We start from the raw sequence: 15,441 nt of genomic DNA on the forward strand, positions 1-15,441 counted from the left end.
TAATAAAACGTGCATTATTACACTATATAAAAAGCATGTGATCATGTGATATAAGTTTAAAAAAGAAAGATATTATATCAATTCTACTTTGGTCTTGGGGCCATTGTCTAAACCGCACCTAAAAGTACACTAAATGTTGGCATGCAGTATGCTCTATTTGCATCTACACTACAGTTTGTTGACATAAAGGTATGGTTAGTGATGCTGATGGTATGACAAAGTGGTTTTCATGGTAAGGTAAACTGTGTTCTTGACCAACTTTCTGTCCATTGCTTGATAAAAACTGTCAGTTTATTAAATGTGATATTAAAAGCATTTCAGGAATTTAAAACAATCAATGTTAATGTCAAATCAACCCTCAAATATCCAATACTGAAGATTCTTCTCTTGTTTGCTTGTTTTTTGTCTTATCGTTGTCTTACCTTAATTAAAGTAGGTCGTGGGGTTCTTTAAGATTTTGGAAAATTGATCTTGTACTTGTCAGATTTCAGAACTTGCTGATGTCCATAGTCCAACCTAGCTTTTATGTAGTGTGAGAAGTGGGAGGGAGTGTGGAGGGTCAGGGCTGAGTTCTGAGAAAGAAAAGTTGAAAACCATGATAAACCATATCAAAACATAACCTTAAGTTATTTATCTAAAAGAAGCAGAAGAATACAATGAACTTTTTAATTTATTGCTCAGAGTATACAAAGAGTCAGTCATGCAAAATGTTAGATCATGTTTGTGAAGAGCCTGCCATGTTAACTCACTCAGAATGTGAAAAGTACTACCCAGCTGCACCACTACATACTGCAACTTACACTACAGTTTCTGAGAGGAGAAAGTTAACTACCTCCCCTTTCGATTGAGTCTTCAGTAAGTTGAATCAAAAGCTGGAGATTATTTATAACCCGTTCGTATTCATTGTGTGAAGTTGAGCTAACCTCTGATGATATTATGCAGTGCACTGTGGGAATAGTGAAAGTATGCCGGTTTCTCTTCATACCGAACCACAGAAACCTCACCAACAATGGTCAATTTACACCTGATTTCATCCATTCTTGTTTGTCATATTTAGACGAACCCGGTCTGATCAACAAAACTGTGAGTCACACGGTCCAATAAAAATCAGGTTCCAAATGAAAGAGTATTAAAGGAGAAAACAACAATAATAATAATAAAAAAAAAATTCAGTTTGACCTTAGTGTGTTGAAATTAATAGAATGGACTTTGCAGTATACACTGGCGGCAACTGTGGAAAGGTTAACATCATTAAACTCTGTTGTTGGACCGCAAAACCTGTGTTAGCTTTCGTCTATTGTTAATCAGCATTATGGAGAAAGTTTGTATATTGATTACTTTAAATGGCATGTTATCAGGCCATTGATTTTCAATCAGTCGTTGTATATTAATTGTCGGTAATAGAGCCTCCATGCTTGGCAAAGTGACCACTTTAATTCCCCTATCTTTGTCTCCATCAGCCTGCAAACATTTCCATGGGGTCCAGTTTGTATTTGCCTTTCAAGTCAAAATTGACCAAGAGTAAACAAAACTGCATTGTAAACAGTGGATGATGGGTGGGAGACACCACCTGCTCTGAGCTTTATTGTAGAGTGAGTGTATTTGTTATCTGTATGAAATAAAGTTTGTTTATAGTAAGTGACCAGGATTTAGGGATCAAAGTTTGTCCTGCAGGAAATAAAAAAGGCTCTGAACTAGATGTTTGTATTGTCTGAAGGAAGAAAGACTGTAGAACTCCAGGATTAGTGAAACTTGTGAAAAATGAACAATATAGAGAGAAGGAAACTTGTTAAACAATGACATTTTGTTTATACCTACAAATCCTAAATATATCAAAGATATCAGAGAATAGCTTCTTGTAGGATAACCTTTTGGGTATGTATATTCAAGAAGAGTGGGTACATGTCATTGACTCTACCTACAGCAAATACCTAAATCAAGTTAAAACATACTGCTTGTATTGTGATCTCTTGTTATGCAAAACATGTATGTAAATGATGTTACAAAGTGATAGTTTCTTTAACTAATGTTGTCACAACAGCTTATTTTTTGAAACACAACACTCTAGCGGTAGGGCTTCAACAGTTTTGTAGCAAATGTAAATTTATGACATATTTGTATACAAAGCCCTTTAGGCTGAATTTTATATTGTCAAATCTTGATAAGGGTAATTATCAATTTGAAATCTTTCAATATTTAAAATACATTTTGCATGAGATGGAAACCATGACTGGTGGAATTTCAACAAAATATATAATTATTTAATTGGAGAATAAGTGCATAATGTGGTAGGAACTTGAGAAATGCACTAGGATATAATTTTTAGTGATTAATGTCAAGGAAGGGGAGGTGTGTAGTGGTAAACAATAATTGACACTTCATTGAATGTTAAACAGGCTGAAGTCCTTTAAACTAGTTGTGTAGCTAATGATAAGGAAAACAGTTGTGTATGTAAAGATTAAAGAACCAGGAGACAATGCTTGATAAATTTAGAAGTACATGCAGTTATCTTTCAAGGGTACATGTATACATGTTGGTGTAAATCAGCCAATGGTAAACATACTACTCCATTTCTGGTGTAACTATCAGCACTTAAGATCATTATTCTGTTGGTACCTTGCCGACAATGGAGATTAATTGTTTGTTTAGGATAAAGAAAAAATGCAATCATTTTTTATCTGGATTAATTGCATTGCTACATAACACTTTGGGTGATATAAATGTTTTGCGCTCTGTTATTATTTTATCATTCTTTTGATAGAAAAGTTTATTCAGCGGCACATTCCCAAGGATCGTGAAGTAAGTCACATAGAAGGTGCGTGCCCTAGCTGTTTTTGAGGTTTGAGATTCCAAGTGCAATACACTTTGTATCGATCTAACTCAGTAACTTTCAGAGACAAGAATTAAGTATAGAATACAAAGTGCTTGATCAGTCCTTACCCGCTGCAATATATTGGTAACACATAATACTTTACCAGACTACACCTTACCAAAGAACAACAAAACGGTCCACTTCATTTCGGAAGTGTAAAACATCTGTTCCCGTTGCCATATGGACTGTTTTTTCCCCTATAAAGCTAGCTGAGTAGACTGAAGTACTCTCTGGCCCGTCAGAGTATTCAATCACATCTGACAGTTGCATCCTTCTTGAATGCCCGTACCAACAGTAATGGCCAAGCTACAGATCAGTTACTGTAGATGGTACTAATTACGGAATGTCATAATTACATTATTTAATGTACTTTACTATATGATGTTATTCAGAGTAAGCAATGTTATACTCTCCCAGGTGGATGGGGGTGAGGGGGATGGGGGGTGGAAGACCTGGGGAGAGGGAGGATAGTGAGGCATTATTCTTGAAGATATAGTGATAGCATTGATATCTACTTCAAAATATGTTTCAATAGCTTTTGCTGTCCATCTATGATAGATACGCTACACAGTGACGGAAGGTAAACTTTGTAGACCTGTGCATGAATGCTTTTATGCACTGGCAAGAACCTATGGGTGTAGTTCATTACTTCATGCATGAATAGAGAGATCAGTTTCTGAAAAACATGCAACAATAGTTAAATTATTGAAGCGTTGTTGCAAACTGCATGTACTGTATGTACGCATTTTATGATCACAGTAAAATTATGAATCTGTCTGAGCCTTTGAGTGGTATACACCTAATGTGAGAGCTGATCTGTGGTTTAATAGAGACTTTCTGGTTTCAGTTAACCATGAAACTTCAACCATTGTGTAAGTAGTATTACTACTAGGGTAATATTTTATTTATTTAGGACCTGGTTCAGTCCAGGGATTGGGTGATTGTGTAGATAAATAATCCCATCAGCTCTACAGCCCAGGTGACAAATGTTTCTAGGCCTACACTAAGGTGACGCTGCCTGACAGACAGACAGACCTACAGTATCTACAAATACACCAGACTTCTAGGTTCTGGATTGTATGCATAAGCTGTGCACTGGGTTTCATAATAGCCTTTTCAAACCCAAACAAAATCATTTAGCCCCCCCCCCCCCCCCCGTAGGTTAATGTTTCTTTTGAACTCTGGCATTTGAACCTCTTTTAACAAACTTTTATGTAATGAAACTCTAATCTTGAATGCCATTATGAAAATTGTTGCATTCCTGCACTCTCATATTCTGTACATGTTGAATGTTATGTAAATGTCACCATAAACCAGAAATGAATGGAAATTATAAGAAAGATAGGCTTCCTGGTATGTCATCTCTTGAGGTATAATGGTTCTCTAATCTTGCCTGATAACCAAATCTTCAAAGCATGTTTATTCTCAAAGGTCTCGTAAATGCATGGGTTGATAATATAATTTTTGTTGTAGGTATGGACAGACATTGGACCTCATGGTGATAAGGGTTTAGCTGAAAGTATGTAATTCCAAACAACACCACACTGATTATAAACTTTGGTATTTTAGTTTAAAGGAGCAGGAGTAACATTCAAGCCCAGTTTTAATACAGACCACGAGCATGGTGTTGCACCCAGCACTCGGTGTAAAATTTGTAACTTCAACACGGATCAGACCTAGCGATTTGCCCCCCCCTGGTTGACAAGGGTGGAGGGAGGATAAGACCCCGTGCTCTGTGTTAACATTGTATTGTTAACCCAGTTAGCTCTGTGTTGACCTGGGATCAAGTGGTGACCTTTAACTCCCATTGACATTGTTACGCACAATTTTAGTTATGGGAATTAGTAGCAGAGCTTCACATCACAAGGCTTTATGGGTTTCGTGCCTTTTCAATATAAAAATTAAAAACCTTTTCTCATACTCACTGTTTGGTGAGGTTGGGGGCTGACACCATGAAATCACAGGATCAAATGTATTATGCCTCTGGGTCCATCAAAAACAATCAAATGCTAAACACAGAGGAGTATAGTGTCTGATCCATAATGTAAATAAGGCCTTAGATGTCCAACATCACAATGTATTTTTCTGCCAAATTCCATATTGAGAATTTCACAAGTACTGTATGAATAAGATAATGAAATAAGTTTGTTGACCTAAATAAAAACATATAAAATAAATGTTTAATTCATAGAAGACACAGTATATAGCTAGAAAAGAAAAGAATCTTTACAGCATACACAGTCACCGATTGGTAACTACTGTATAAGCCTGTTAGATTACGTTTGGATCAAATGGATAATCAACGTTTGTGGAAAGATCTGTTGGAATTTCCTTTTCCCGCCAACAGTTTGTATTAACCATCAAGGGGCATCAAATCCTAGCAATGTAGAGACATTTTTTGTAGATCGGTTCCAACGCTTTTCAATTGGGTGTTAAATAACCCTCAGTGAATTCGGTTTTGTTTAATATTTGAATGAGTCTGCTTAATTTATCTTTTTTTTTAACTTCAAGAGCAGGCCAGGCATCAACAGATTTGTTGTTTTCTTTCCCTCGATGTATTGAAGAAAGAAAAAGAAAAATCTATTGACGTAATTGCAAAGTCACTGAAAACGTTGAAAAAAACATTTTTGGATAATTGTTATTGAGTCGGCTATGATGCAGCCAATAGAAAAGGTTGAATATTGGATAATATTCTCTTTGAATACAGAACTGTGTTTAGTGTCATTTGGTGCTATTGACTACAGTAGTTGCGCGCGTGTGTGGGTTAGAAACCTATTGTGCGATACATGCCACAGTCTTGGAAACAATCGCCTGGTTCGGTTGTGTTTAGCCGTTGCGATTGCAAAGGTATGTGTGGCTTTGACAATAGGGCATTGCCGTGCACTTTTAAACAGTATATATTTTCAGTGATTACCATATATGGGCATTTACACAATGCTTATTGTTAAGTGTGTAATTAGATCTATACAGTGCTATTCTGCTATGGTAATATATCTTTACTAAATATTTAGAGAGAATTTGGCTTGTTGACTGGCAATGCCCATGCAGTGTGTTAATAACCTCTCATCTTAGAATTATAGTATATATATAAAAGAGTTACAATATGAATGGATTAGTTTATATGATTACAGATTTATAGGATAGCTTTATAACAGAAATCACAGAAGTACAAAAGAGTTAAAAACACACTTTTGATTTGCTAAGGCCTTGAAGTTGAGTTGTATGACAGGAGACCTAATTACCATGGTAAGAAACTTGAGTAAACAGAGAGGAACAAACCAGAAGTATTGTGGTGGGCATGTTGGCCTTGAACCTGTTATAAATGCTACTTTTCTGTATCTATTTAAGTGTACATATTGCCTGTTATTTGTGTATATTTATTCAAATTTGTTTCTCTGCAATCTAAAGGTTCTTAATTGTAAATGTGTGCCTCAAGTCAGTGTTTGTAATATAGACTCTGAAGCTCCTGTTTATTTCACAAAATTGAAACGATGATTCAAGTATTAGGAAGGACCGGACAGATAGTCGTCCACTGGTGTTCCTCACTTACCTGTCTCCCCATTACAATTGCACATCACATCACCTACCTTGTTTATATATTTATCTGTTATTTAGACTATCTCCTAAAATTCCCTGTCACTACATTTGCTTTATCACTGATCTTCCCTGTAGTAAGTCCAGGCTGCTATATTGCTACCTACCGTAAGTTCTCATGGTATCGTAGCGTCAGATATGACTAAACTCGGTAAAAAATTCAGTGCTGCATGTGTAGTATGTTACATAACAAATGTACTAAGTTGCTTACTTGTCATCTGTTATCTGGACAGAGAAATGGAAATTATAGCAGAAATGCTTGAATAGCCCTTGATAAGGGACAATATCATTTATAGCCATGGCCATATTTCAGATGATTAAAAGTCAAATTTGAAAAACTATAACTATCACGTTCATCCCCCCTCTCCTCTTCTGTCAGCCAACATGAATGTTTTTGGATTATAAATAGTATTTTGAAGGACACTGCAGTCAGTATAAAATGGAATTTGAAACCATTTCTAGAAAGTTCAACTGCTGGAGAGCTGCGGCAAAATTGGCCTGCCTGGCCGCTGCGACTTCCCTTCCTAATGCGGTGCTCTTGGTCAAAACTAAAATTGGCATGCATGATTTATAAGCAGTGGGAACATTAGAAGGAGAGAAGAAAAATTAGGAATGTCTTCGTCAATGGGTTATTACCTTGAAGCTACACTGATGCTCAGTTTTGTATTTTTACATAACTTGAAAATTATAGAAGGATGCTTGGAATTGATTTAATGGGAAACTTGGCGGTAATAATTTTTCTTTGCCTTTTTTCGGAGTTAAAAAAAGACAGCCCTCATTCACTTATGGATTTTTAAGGAATGGAACTTGCAGTAGTTGTCGTTTAACCATTAATGTAGCCGGATGGAGCCTCAGCCAACAAATCAATTATTTAATTTGTCATCCTAGTCTTTAGTTCTTTACTTTCTCAAGCCATATTACAACTAACTCTAATTGTTTAGTTTTCACCTCGGTTACCGTGTTTGTGGTTATTCACCTCTCATTGATTTTTGAGTTCCGTTTCTACACTCAATCTCAGTGCAGTTTGGCATTGCTGGTTGTTAGATGATACAGGGCAGGAATTAAAGCTGAGGTACCAAGGCATTTTTAAGCCGCTTCTTGAGTCTGCACGGTTTCGGCAAGTTGCCCATAGCTACCAAGTAAATATTACTCTCAAAATAAAATAATAATTGATCACACTCAGGTATTTTATCTAGAGTTATCAAGTAAATGAAGGTTCAAGAGGCTTAAGTAATTTAAGAAGTTGATTAAATTCTGAACATTTTGTAATGTGGTCACTTTGATGCATAGTAGAATTAAACACAGATTAAAGCAACATTGAAATTACAAAATGTTGAACTTTTTAATAGTTTAGTATTTGAAATGAAACTTGGCTATATAATCTAATGAACTCTATTTATTAGTACAAGACTTTTAACCTAAGAGGGGGTCAAAATAATTCTTAAAAATTATCTAAACAAAGCCGCTTTTTTAAAGGAGCTTAAAGGTCGACAGTAACTGCATGCCTATAAACTTGTGACTGCTAAAAACTTCCCAAGGAGGTTTGGTCCTGATTTTTTTTAATTCTCAAAACATTGCAAAGTTTTAATTCATGAAGCTACGTACTATCTACAGTGAGGCACAGAGAAACTGCTTAGAGGGTGGCAGGGAAATGCATGTTGGCAGTTGGAACAATGAGTGACGGACCATTCATTGACTTTCCAGGATATTTCACAGATGCCCTTTGAAATTACCTGGCTTTCTAAAGTGGACAGTGTACTGCTCAATAAATTAATCCACTTTGCTAGAGGAAATAGCAGAGCAAATGAACCCCAGGATGTAAGCACTGAGGTTTCTTACATGTACAGTAAGTTTGTAGCTCCTGTTTCCTTCCTCCATGGAGGTCTATTTTACCTCCATGCTTCCTCTGCCTCTGACATTCCACTGCTTCTCTGTCTCCAGAAAGAGGGCAAGAGCTCTGACTTTCTAGCAGCAACACATTTTCCCTCCGTTTGAATCGCATCATCTATCATTCATACTTAAGTATATCACAGCTTGTCTAAAATGTTTTCATTTGAAGTAAGTAATATTGTTAAAGTAATCTACTTTTCTTTTGATTGGAGTTTTGTTAACTGGAGTAGAGGAGAATAAACTTAAGATCATTCATATCATGTATTTATTCTCTTTGGTTGGTTTAATTTAGGTCTGAAAAAGAAAATAGATGTAAATATAGAAATAAAAAAAATAAAGTGAAGTTCTTTGTGCCATTCATCCTGCTTGAATTGAGATGATTTCAGAGACGAGGTTCTTGCCCTGGTGTATTTTTGCAGCGAAAAGTTTCTCCGATAACGTTTTGATTTTAAATCATTGAACATAATTCTTCCCTGCACACGAATGAAGTAACCACAGGGTAATTTAGCGTATTTTCCTATTTCTCAAGAAAAAGACGACAGTTTGACGTACAGATGGGATTTAACTGCCTAAAGTGGCAAAATTATTGAATGATATTGATTTTTCTTTATCACTAAATTTAATCAGTGCTCTGAAGCAGATTTATAGATTTGATCATGTGCTACGTCTGCTCTGCTTGCCTACTTAGTACTAAGAAACAAGGCTTTGCAAGAACTACTAAAGGGAGACTGAAACACTGAATTGACACATTAATTCTCTAACATTTGGCAAAAAAAGAAGAAACGGAAGAAGAAGAAAACAAAGAAGAAGAAGAAGAAGAAGAAGAAGACGTTGGAACTTAAATCAGTTCAATGTCTTGCAATACCTTATATGATATCCTTGATGTCTTACTAAGTGATTTTAAATTGGGTAAAATAAGGCTCTCTGAGAATTAAGATTAAGTCGGTAAATTGCATCTGGTAAAATCCCCCAATGAGATTCGCTCATTGTTTGCTGTGTGGAGAACAAATTCACTAAATAAAATTGTTGCATGTCAAGAAGGGAGGAAGGGAAAAAGAAAAAGAAAGAGAGATATTCATAGCATAGGGCGTGAAACATTGATCTTATTGTGTCTTGTAGATACACTAAACCAAATCAGCTTTTGCTGCTCAATTTCAAATAAAAATTATATATTTTTTTTTCAGTACCTGCTCCTAAACAACTGTCTTCTAGTCATATTAGACAGTAGATATTTTTTCAGAGCAAGAGGAAGAGAAACTTTTGGACGTTTTTCACGTCATATTTCCTTAATATTGGATATACTCATATACCCTCTTTCACCATTGAGAGCACAAGTTATGTATGTACATTTGATGTGTGGAAAGGAGTTTCAGGGATTAACAAAATTAAACATAGTCCACAAATTGTAATTTTTTTCGATAGACAGATCTAATTCTTAACTTGAAGTTTTGCTTCTCCTGATAGATTCATTCAATCTTTTTTCCTCACACTCGACATACTTTTGGGGATCTACAGAGCTTGTAGAATTCTGCAGGTCATCTCTCGTTGAAGATTGCTCGGCATATTTATTAGGTATCATTTACATCACTCAAAATAAACTTGTTTCCATCATTAGCATTCTCCTTCATCACCTTCTGGTAATTTACTAGTGACCGAACCTTGACACCTACAGTATATAATCCCACTTTTTTGGTTGGAACTGCGAGGAAATGGAATACATTAAAACTGACCGCCTTTGATCACGAGAACCGATTCAAGGTATTACGACGGTCGAGCCAGTGTCATCGGTTCCTGCTTGACCGTTGCTCTCTGTTATTTCCAAATTTCGTATAAAAAACAAAAAAAATCCAAGTACAGTTTGGTTTGCATCTTTAATTTGTGGCAAAATTCTCGAGGGGTTTCGGTATTGATTACCGATTCGTGCACATGACTCAGTAAACTCTCATCAAATTGCGCGTTACAAATTTGCATTTGCCAGGAGGATGATTGGTTATTGTAACATCATAGGATGGTACTTGAGCAGGCTAGAGTAAGATGATGTCCGGCACTCCAAAATAAGGGCAAATCAATCAAAATTTGGAACCAGTCTGAATATTACTCGCTGTTATAATAAAGGCTACCTTTTTCTCCACGGCCATTTAACATGGTGGTAGCTCTCCAGAAGGCGCTTTCTGTTCTTTTTTATCTCCCTTGTTTTTGTTTTGAGCGGATTTGATCAAAACGAGTTTACATTCACCACAGATTTGGTTTCGAGTTTCAACGTGAACTCAAGAATATCTCCCACGACCGCTAGATGGCATGGATGTGGGCAAGGTCTTCTTCATTTTTGACAAAATGCCTCCCAGTTAGAAGACAATATTATGTAAAGTCTCGGTCGTCGTAATCTCTCGTATTGACAAAGCTACGGACACGACTGATATTTGAGTTGATGTTCGAAGGATGACTTCAGCTAATCAGATTTCTCAAGTTTTGGTGAAGAGTTTCTTCACCTTTGGTATCAATGAAAACGACACTCGCTGTTCATAGGTGTTAGAGTTTATTTGAAATGATGTGAGACAGCAGAATCACTGACAAATTAGTCGAATTGAGAATCTCTTTGATTGTACATCAAATTGTATGTTGAGTGTTTGCTTGAAAACTTGGCTTGTGGTAAATATTGATGCCTTACCTCTATCTAGCAATAAGAAAAAAAAATGGACCAACTAATAGTGTGATGGATAAGTGCTATGCAAACTGACACATTTAGGAATGTTCTCTCCACAAAAAAAAAGAAAAAAAAAAATATCCAGGGATGTCATTTTGAATTCTTTAAGCAATTACATTAAAGGATGTAGGTCATAATTACCACTTTGCATCAATATTCGATGTAATCAAACTTGACTTTCACAATATATCTCATCTTAAGTCAAACAATTACTTCCTGGATTGAAGTTCCAAGTACTTCCAATTGGTGGTTGTTATTGGTTGATATTTTCCAGTGGTTAAAGTAGTGATATGTCTTGAAGTGTTCCTATCCTGTGGTTTTAGATTATCCTGAAGAGAGATAAATGATCCGTTGTGTACATTTACTCCACTCCTCGCTTAAACCCGTTTCCTCACAACCATAAATGAATGTTGTGTACATACATGGAGCCTGTTCTATTGGAAGGTGTTTCCTTAAAGGGGCATTAAACTATTTAAACATTGTCATGGAAAACCTCTCTCTTCCTGGAGACATTCTTGGCCCGTTGTTTGTCTCAGACCCAAAGTCTATGAGCCAGAAATATAGCATCTATTTAAATAACTTCAGTCCTTCAAGTTGCGATGAACTAGTATTAATATCACAATGAGTAACTTTGTTCCTCCTTTGCTCAATTGCATAATTTAATAATTAACAGTTTCCCATTTATGTAGTCTTAATTACAATTTCTAATCTACCCAATGTACTGAAATTGGTGGACTTTATGATACAGTGGTACAGTAGTCTTGCATTATGCAATCGCTTCATTTCTGTGTCCTCTCTCTCTATTCATTTGTCGTCCTCACTTAAACCTGTCTCTTCGACAAAGCCAAGCCCATCTCTCTCTCTGCCATGTGTTTAAGCCTAGATCACTCTTGGCACAGTATAAGTGAGAATACTAAAGGTTGTGAAAAGACTGGCAAACCTGTCCGTCATAAATAGTCAAACCAGATCAGTTTTTCCCCTAATCTGTCCTATGTATATGCATGGTAGACTTCATAATGATTCTGTACAGTACTGTAGGTTTTATTGATGCAGGATCATTATATCATCTCATCTTTCTTCTTTCTACTATATTATTTTTTGATATCCCATTTGTCAATTCTACCGTACCTATATATTAGGACACTACCAGGTGCTAGAACGAATGCAAAAACTCTATGCGTGAATGTGAGTTTTTCAGTCATGCACGAGTACATAGATTTGTTAAATCCACTGAAAATGAGTACAAATCCAAGATTGTGAGTTATAAATATGAGTACAGGCTAATATGCTAGAATAGGAGTACAGGTTAAAGACCCACTAGTTACAAGTCTGTCTTCTGGCAGTTATCAGACTTGGAATATGAGTACAACTCCAAGAGAATGAATACAAGAAGAATTCCCCTCGGTACGAATAAGAACCCAAGGCTCTAAGAGCGCATTAGTATGAGTACTTAATTTTGCACTAGTTTGCACTAGAATGTCTGTTGGATTTACAAATTAATAAATGCAGTAAGTACAAGTACAAATCCCTGGGTGGGGGGGGGGGAAGGGAGTACAAGTACAAACAAGTATGCTAGAATTCAAGTACAGATTTACTACAAATCTGCATGTAAAAGGGAACAGTGATCTGGACATATACCGTTAATTTGTTGCAAATTGTTAAAAGATGAGAAATTTAGTAGAATGTGTAAAAGTAAGTTGGCCTGACGTTTCGATCCTAGCAGGACCTTCTTCAGAGGCTGAATGACAAGTAACAGTAACAGAAGGGACAAAAACAAGCACAGAATACAGACCGGTTAACCTGTATCACAGGCTCTCTAGCCGATAAGCAGTTTGCTAACAGTTTTATTTTAAATTTAGTAGAAGTACGGTTGCTGGTCATTACTCTGACTAAACCCCCTTGGGCGTCTTAGAGAAGGATATGATACAGTACTTCTGGCACTTTAAAACTGTATGCTTTTATTTGTTTCCCTCTGACTTGCTCCATAAACACAAAAAACCACAATTTAAAGACTAGTCAATTTGACTTAGCATAGGGAATCAGCAACACAGCTCAGAACAGATTGCAACACTTTTACAGATTCCTTTAACATGTTGTAACAGGACCCTAAATAAATCCTATTCTGTAATAGATATGGCAATTGAAAAGGAGCAAAATGGGGGTGAAGAAAAAAAGGAAAAAAGGGGAGAAAAGAAATCACATACTTTCACATTTCCAATTCCCCTCTTTGCCCTGAATCCTTTAGAGAAAAGAGTTTGTGGTTTCTAAGCCCGATAGGAGAAGCAAATCTGCTCTTTGTGATGCACTCAGTTGGTTTATTTCTACATTCTTTTCATTCCTAGGCTTGTTGCGGAAACCAGTGTGGTACCAGTCTGATATCATCGTCTACGGTCGTCCGTTGCAGGGGCACAGGGGAAGAGAAAAAGATATGAGAGCATAAGTGGACTTTGCAGTTCACTTTTCATGATCTAGCTTCAGGATAGGAGTTAAAAGACAAAAACACAGAGGAACAATTTTTACCAACTGTGACAGCTCAAAGTTTGGTAGTTAAAGTGTTCTACACACTGAGAGGAATTCATTCATCTCCCCGTCTGTTAGAACTTCGATGACGGCCTCTCGTACTTGAAAGTTATCCCACTGGAAAAGCAGGATGGAGTGGCGTTTAGCTGTTGCCTTCATTTTGGCTGCTGTATCAGCAGCCTTGACTAGCACAACTGTCAATGGTGGTGAGTAAAGTTGTCTTGGTTGTTATTTTTTCTCCGCTCTTTTCCTTTCTCTCCACTTTTCTTGTCTCTCTGAGGGCTTTTATCGCTCCAGGGAGAAATGCAGAGGTATTCAGAGATGCTACAGTCACTCACTCCTCTCATGGAATATATATACCAAGTGTTACAGTGCTCAGGGTAGTTAAGAGGTCAGGTTATCCTATGTCAGTCGGTTGGCACAATGGATTTGACTGACAGGGGGGGGGGGTGGGGGGAGAAATACTTGCCCAGAGAGACAGGTAGGAATTATTGTGAGGTACAAAATCAAGCAAAAACCCAGCTCTGAAAAAGTATTCTTGCCTGCCTTGTATTATCACCTGAGGGAGAGAGGGGGGGATTGGAGGGTGGAGGGTTGGGGAGGAAGGAGAGAAGAAGGTAAGCTGGAGAGGGTAATTTCTGCTGTATATGACCGGTACTCTCTGCTGGAATTCATCAGCTTATTGATGAGCATTGGTTTGGTTTTGTCAACGACTTGGACATTTTAATTTGTGCATATATATGTAAGTACCTGTATTACACGCTCATATGTGGAAACCCAGGCTTTGACACCGATGTTCATGAAGTTTTCAATCTACCGTTTTTTTTTAGTTTGGATGTAAACAGGAGCAGTTTGGAGGTAGGTCTATCGAGAGACATGTCCGGGCTTTTACAGTATGTCTGACACTGTTGTTCTACAGTTTTGTGGGACACAATGTTAAAGTTCCTAGTTGTCTCTGGAGAATGTGAGATCACATTTCTGAAACCCATCATGGGATTGGCTCAAAATCCTACAAAAATACTGTACACTCAAGGGTAAAGTTGCCTATGCAGTCAGACAGGGTTTCATGAATTATTCATGACTTTTGAATGTCGAGGGTCTTTGTTCTAATAAGTTCCCGACTGAAGTACCCCAAGTCCAGGATGTACAGTCTGTTAAAGCGCCTGATGTAGGTCAAAGCGGTCCCAGCTCGTCCAGTAAGATTGCCTTACAGAGACATTCCATCCATGTTAATCAAGATTACTGAGAGATTGAGTGCTAGGGAGGAGGTGGGGGGTGGAAGGATGGGATGGGGGAATACAAATTTCGACCGTCACACCATGTTTGGTAAGTTTGATCAATAAGGAATCGGGTTCATCTCCTTGGCAGGACAGGTTCTCCTGTTTAAAACAAAATAGCTTTTCATCTGTGGAAATTCTGTTGTAGTTTGAAGTGTGATGTGATTTTATGATGAAAAAGAAAAAAAAGGAAAAAGAGACTTAACAGTAGCTTCAACAAATGTATAAAAAAAACCAGCATTTCAACAAGAAATGTCTTTTCGATAAGAAATGCTTTTGTGTCCCCTACAAACTTTCAGATATTTCCTTGGAATGTTGAAAAAGTTGAGGACTTTAGAACTATACACATGATGCTTGCACAATAATACATTGTGACAAGGGCTATAGGTTCTGATTATGATAGAATAGACAGGCTTTACCGCAATCATGGAAAACCCTCCAAAAACCTGTTCTGAAAAACGATATTCATACAGGATAATTCATCTTGTGTATCACATAGCAAATGGTTATGTGTGTATTGCAAAAAAAACAGTAAAATAATATACTGTAAACGTCTCAGGTTTATTTTACGCAGAATCTGATAT

The 15,441-nt window shown here is 36.9% G+C and overlaps 1 protein-coding gene across 3 annotated transcripts in view; it reads left to right on the top strand.

Annotated features, from left to right (window-relative positions):
- LOC139981488 (receptor-type tyrosine-protein phosphatase delta-like) overlaps positions 1-15,441 on the top strand; it is a 234,767-nt gene that overhangs the window by 4,667 nt on the left and 214,659 nt on the right. For all 3 annotated transcript variants that reach the window (XM_071993903.1, XM_071993912.1, XM_071993923.1), the window contains exon 2: positions 13,403-13,786. In XM_071993903.1, coding sequence (XP_071850004.1) covers positions 13,711-13,786 — 76 coding nt within the window. In that variant the 5' untranslated portion in view covers positions 13,403-13,710. The remainder of the gene's footprint in view (positions 1-13,402; positions 13,787-15,441) is intronic.

The sequence above is a fragment of the Apostichopus japonicus genome, chromosome 2 (genome assembly GCF_037975245.1).
Source record: "Apostichopus japonicus isolate 1M-3 chromosome 2, ASM3797524v1, whole genome shotgun sequence".
Classification (NCBI taxonomy): Eukaryota; Metazoa; Echinodermata; class Holothuroidea; order Aspidochirotida; family Stichopodidae; genus Apostichopus; species Apostichopus japonicus.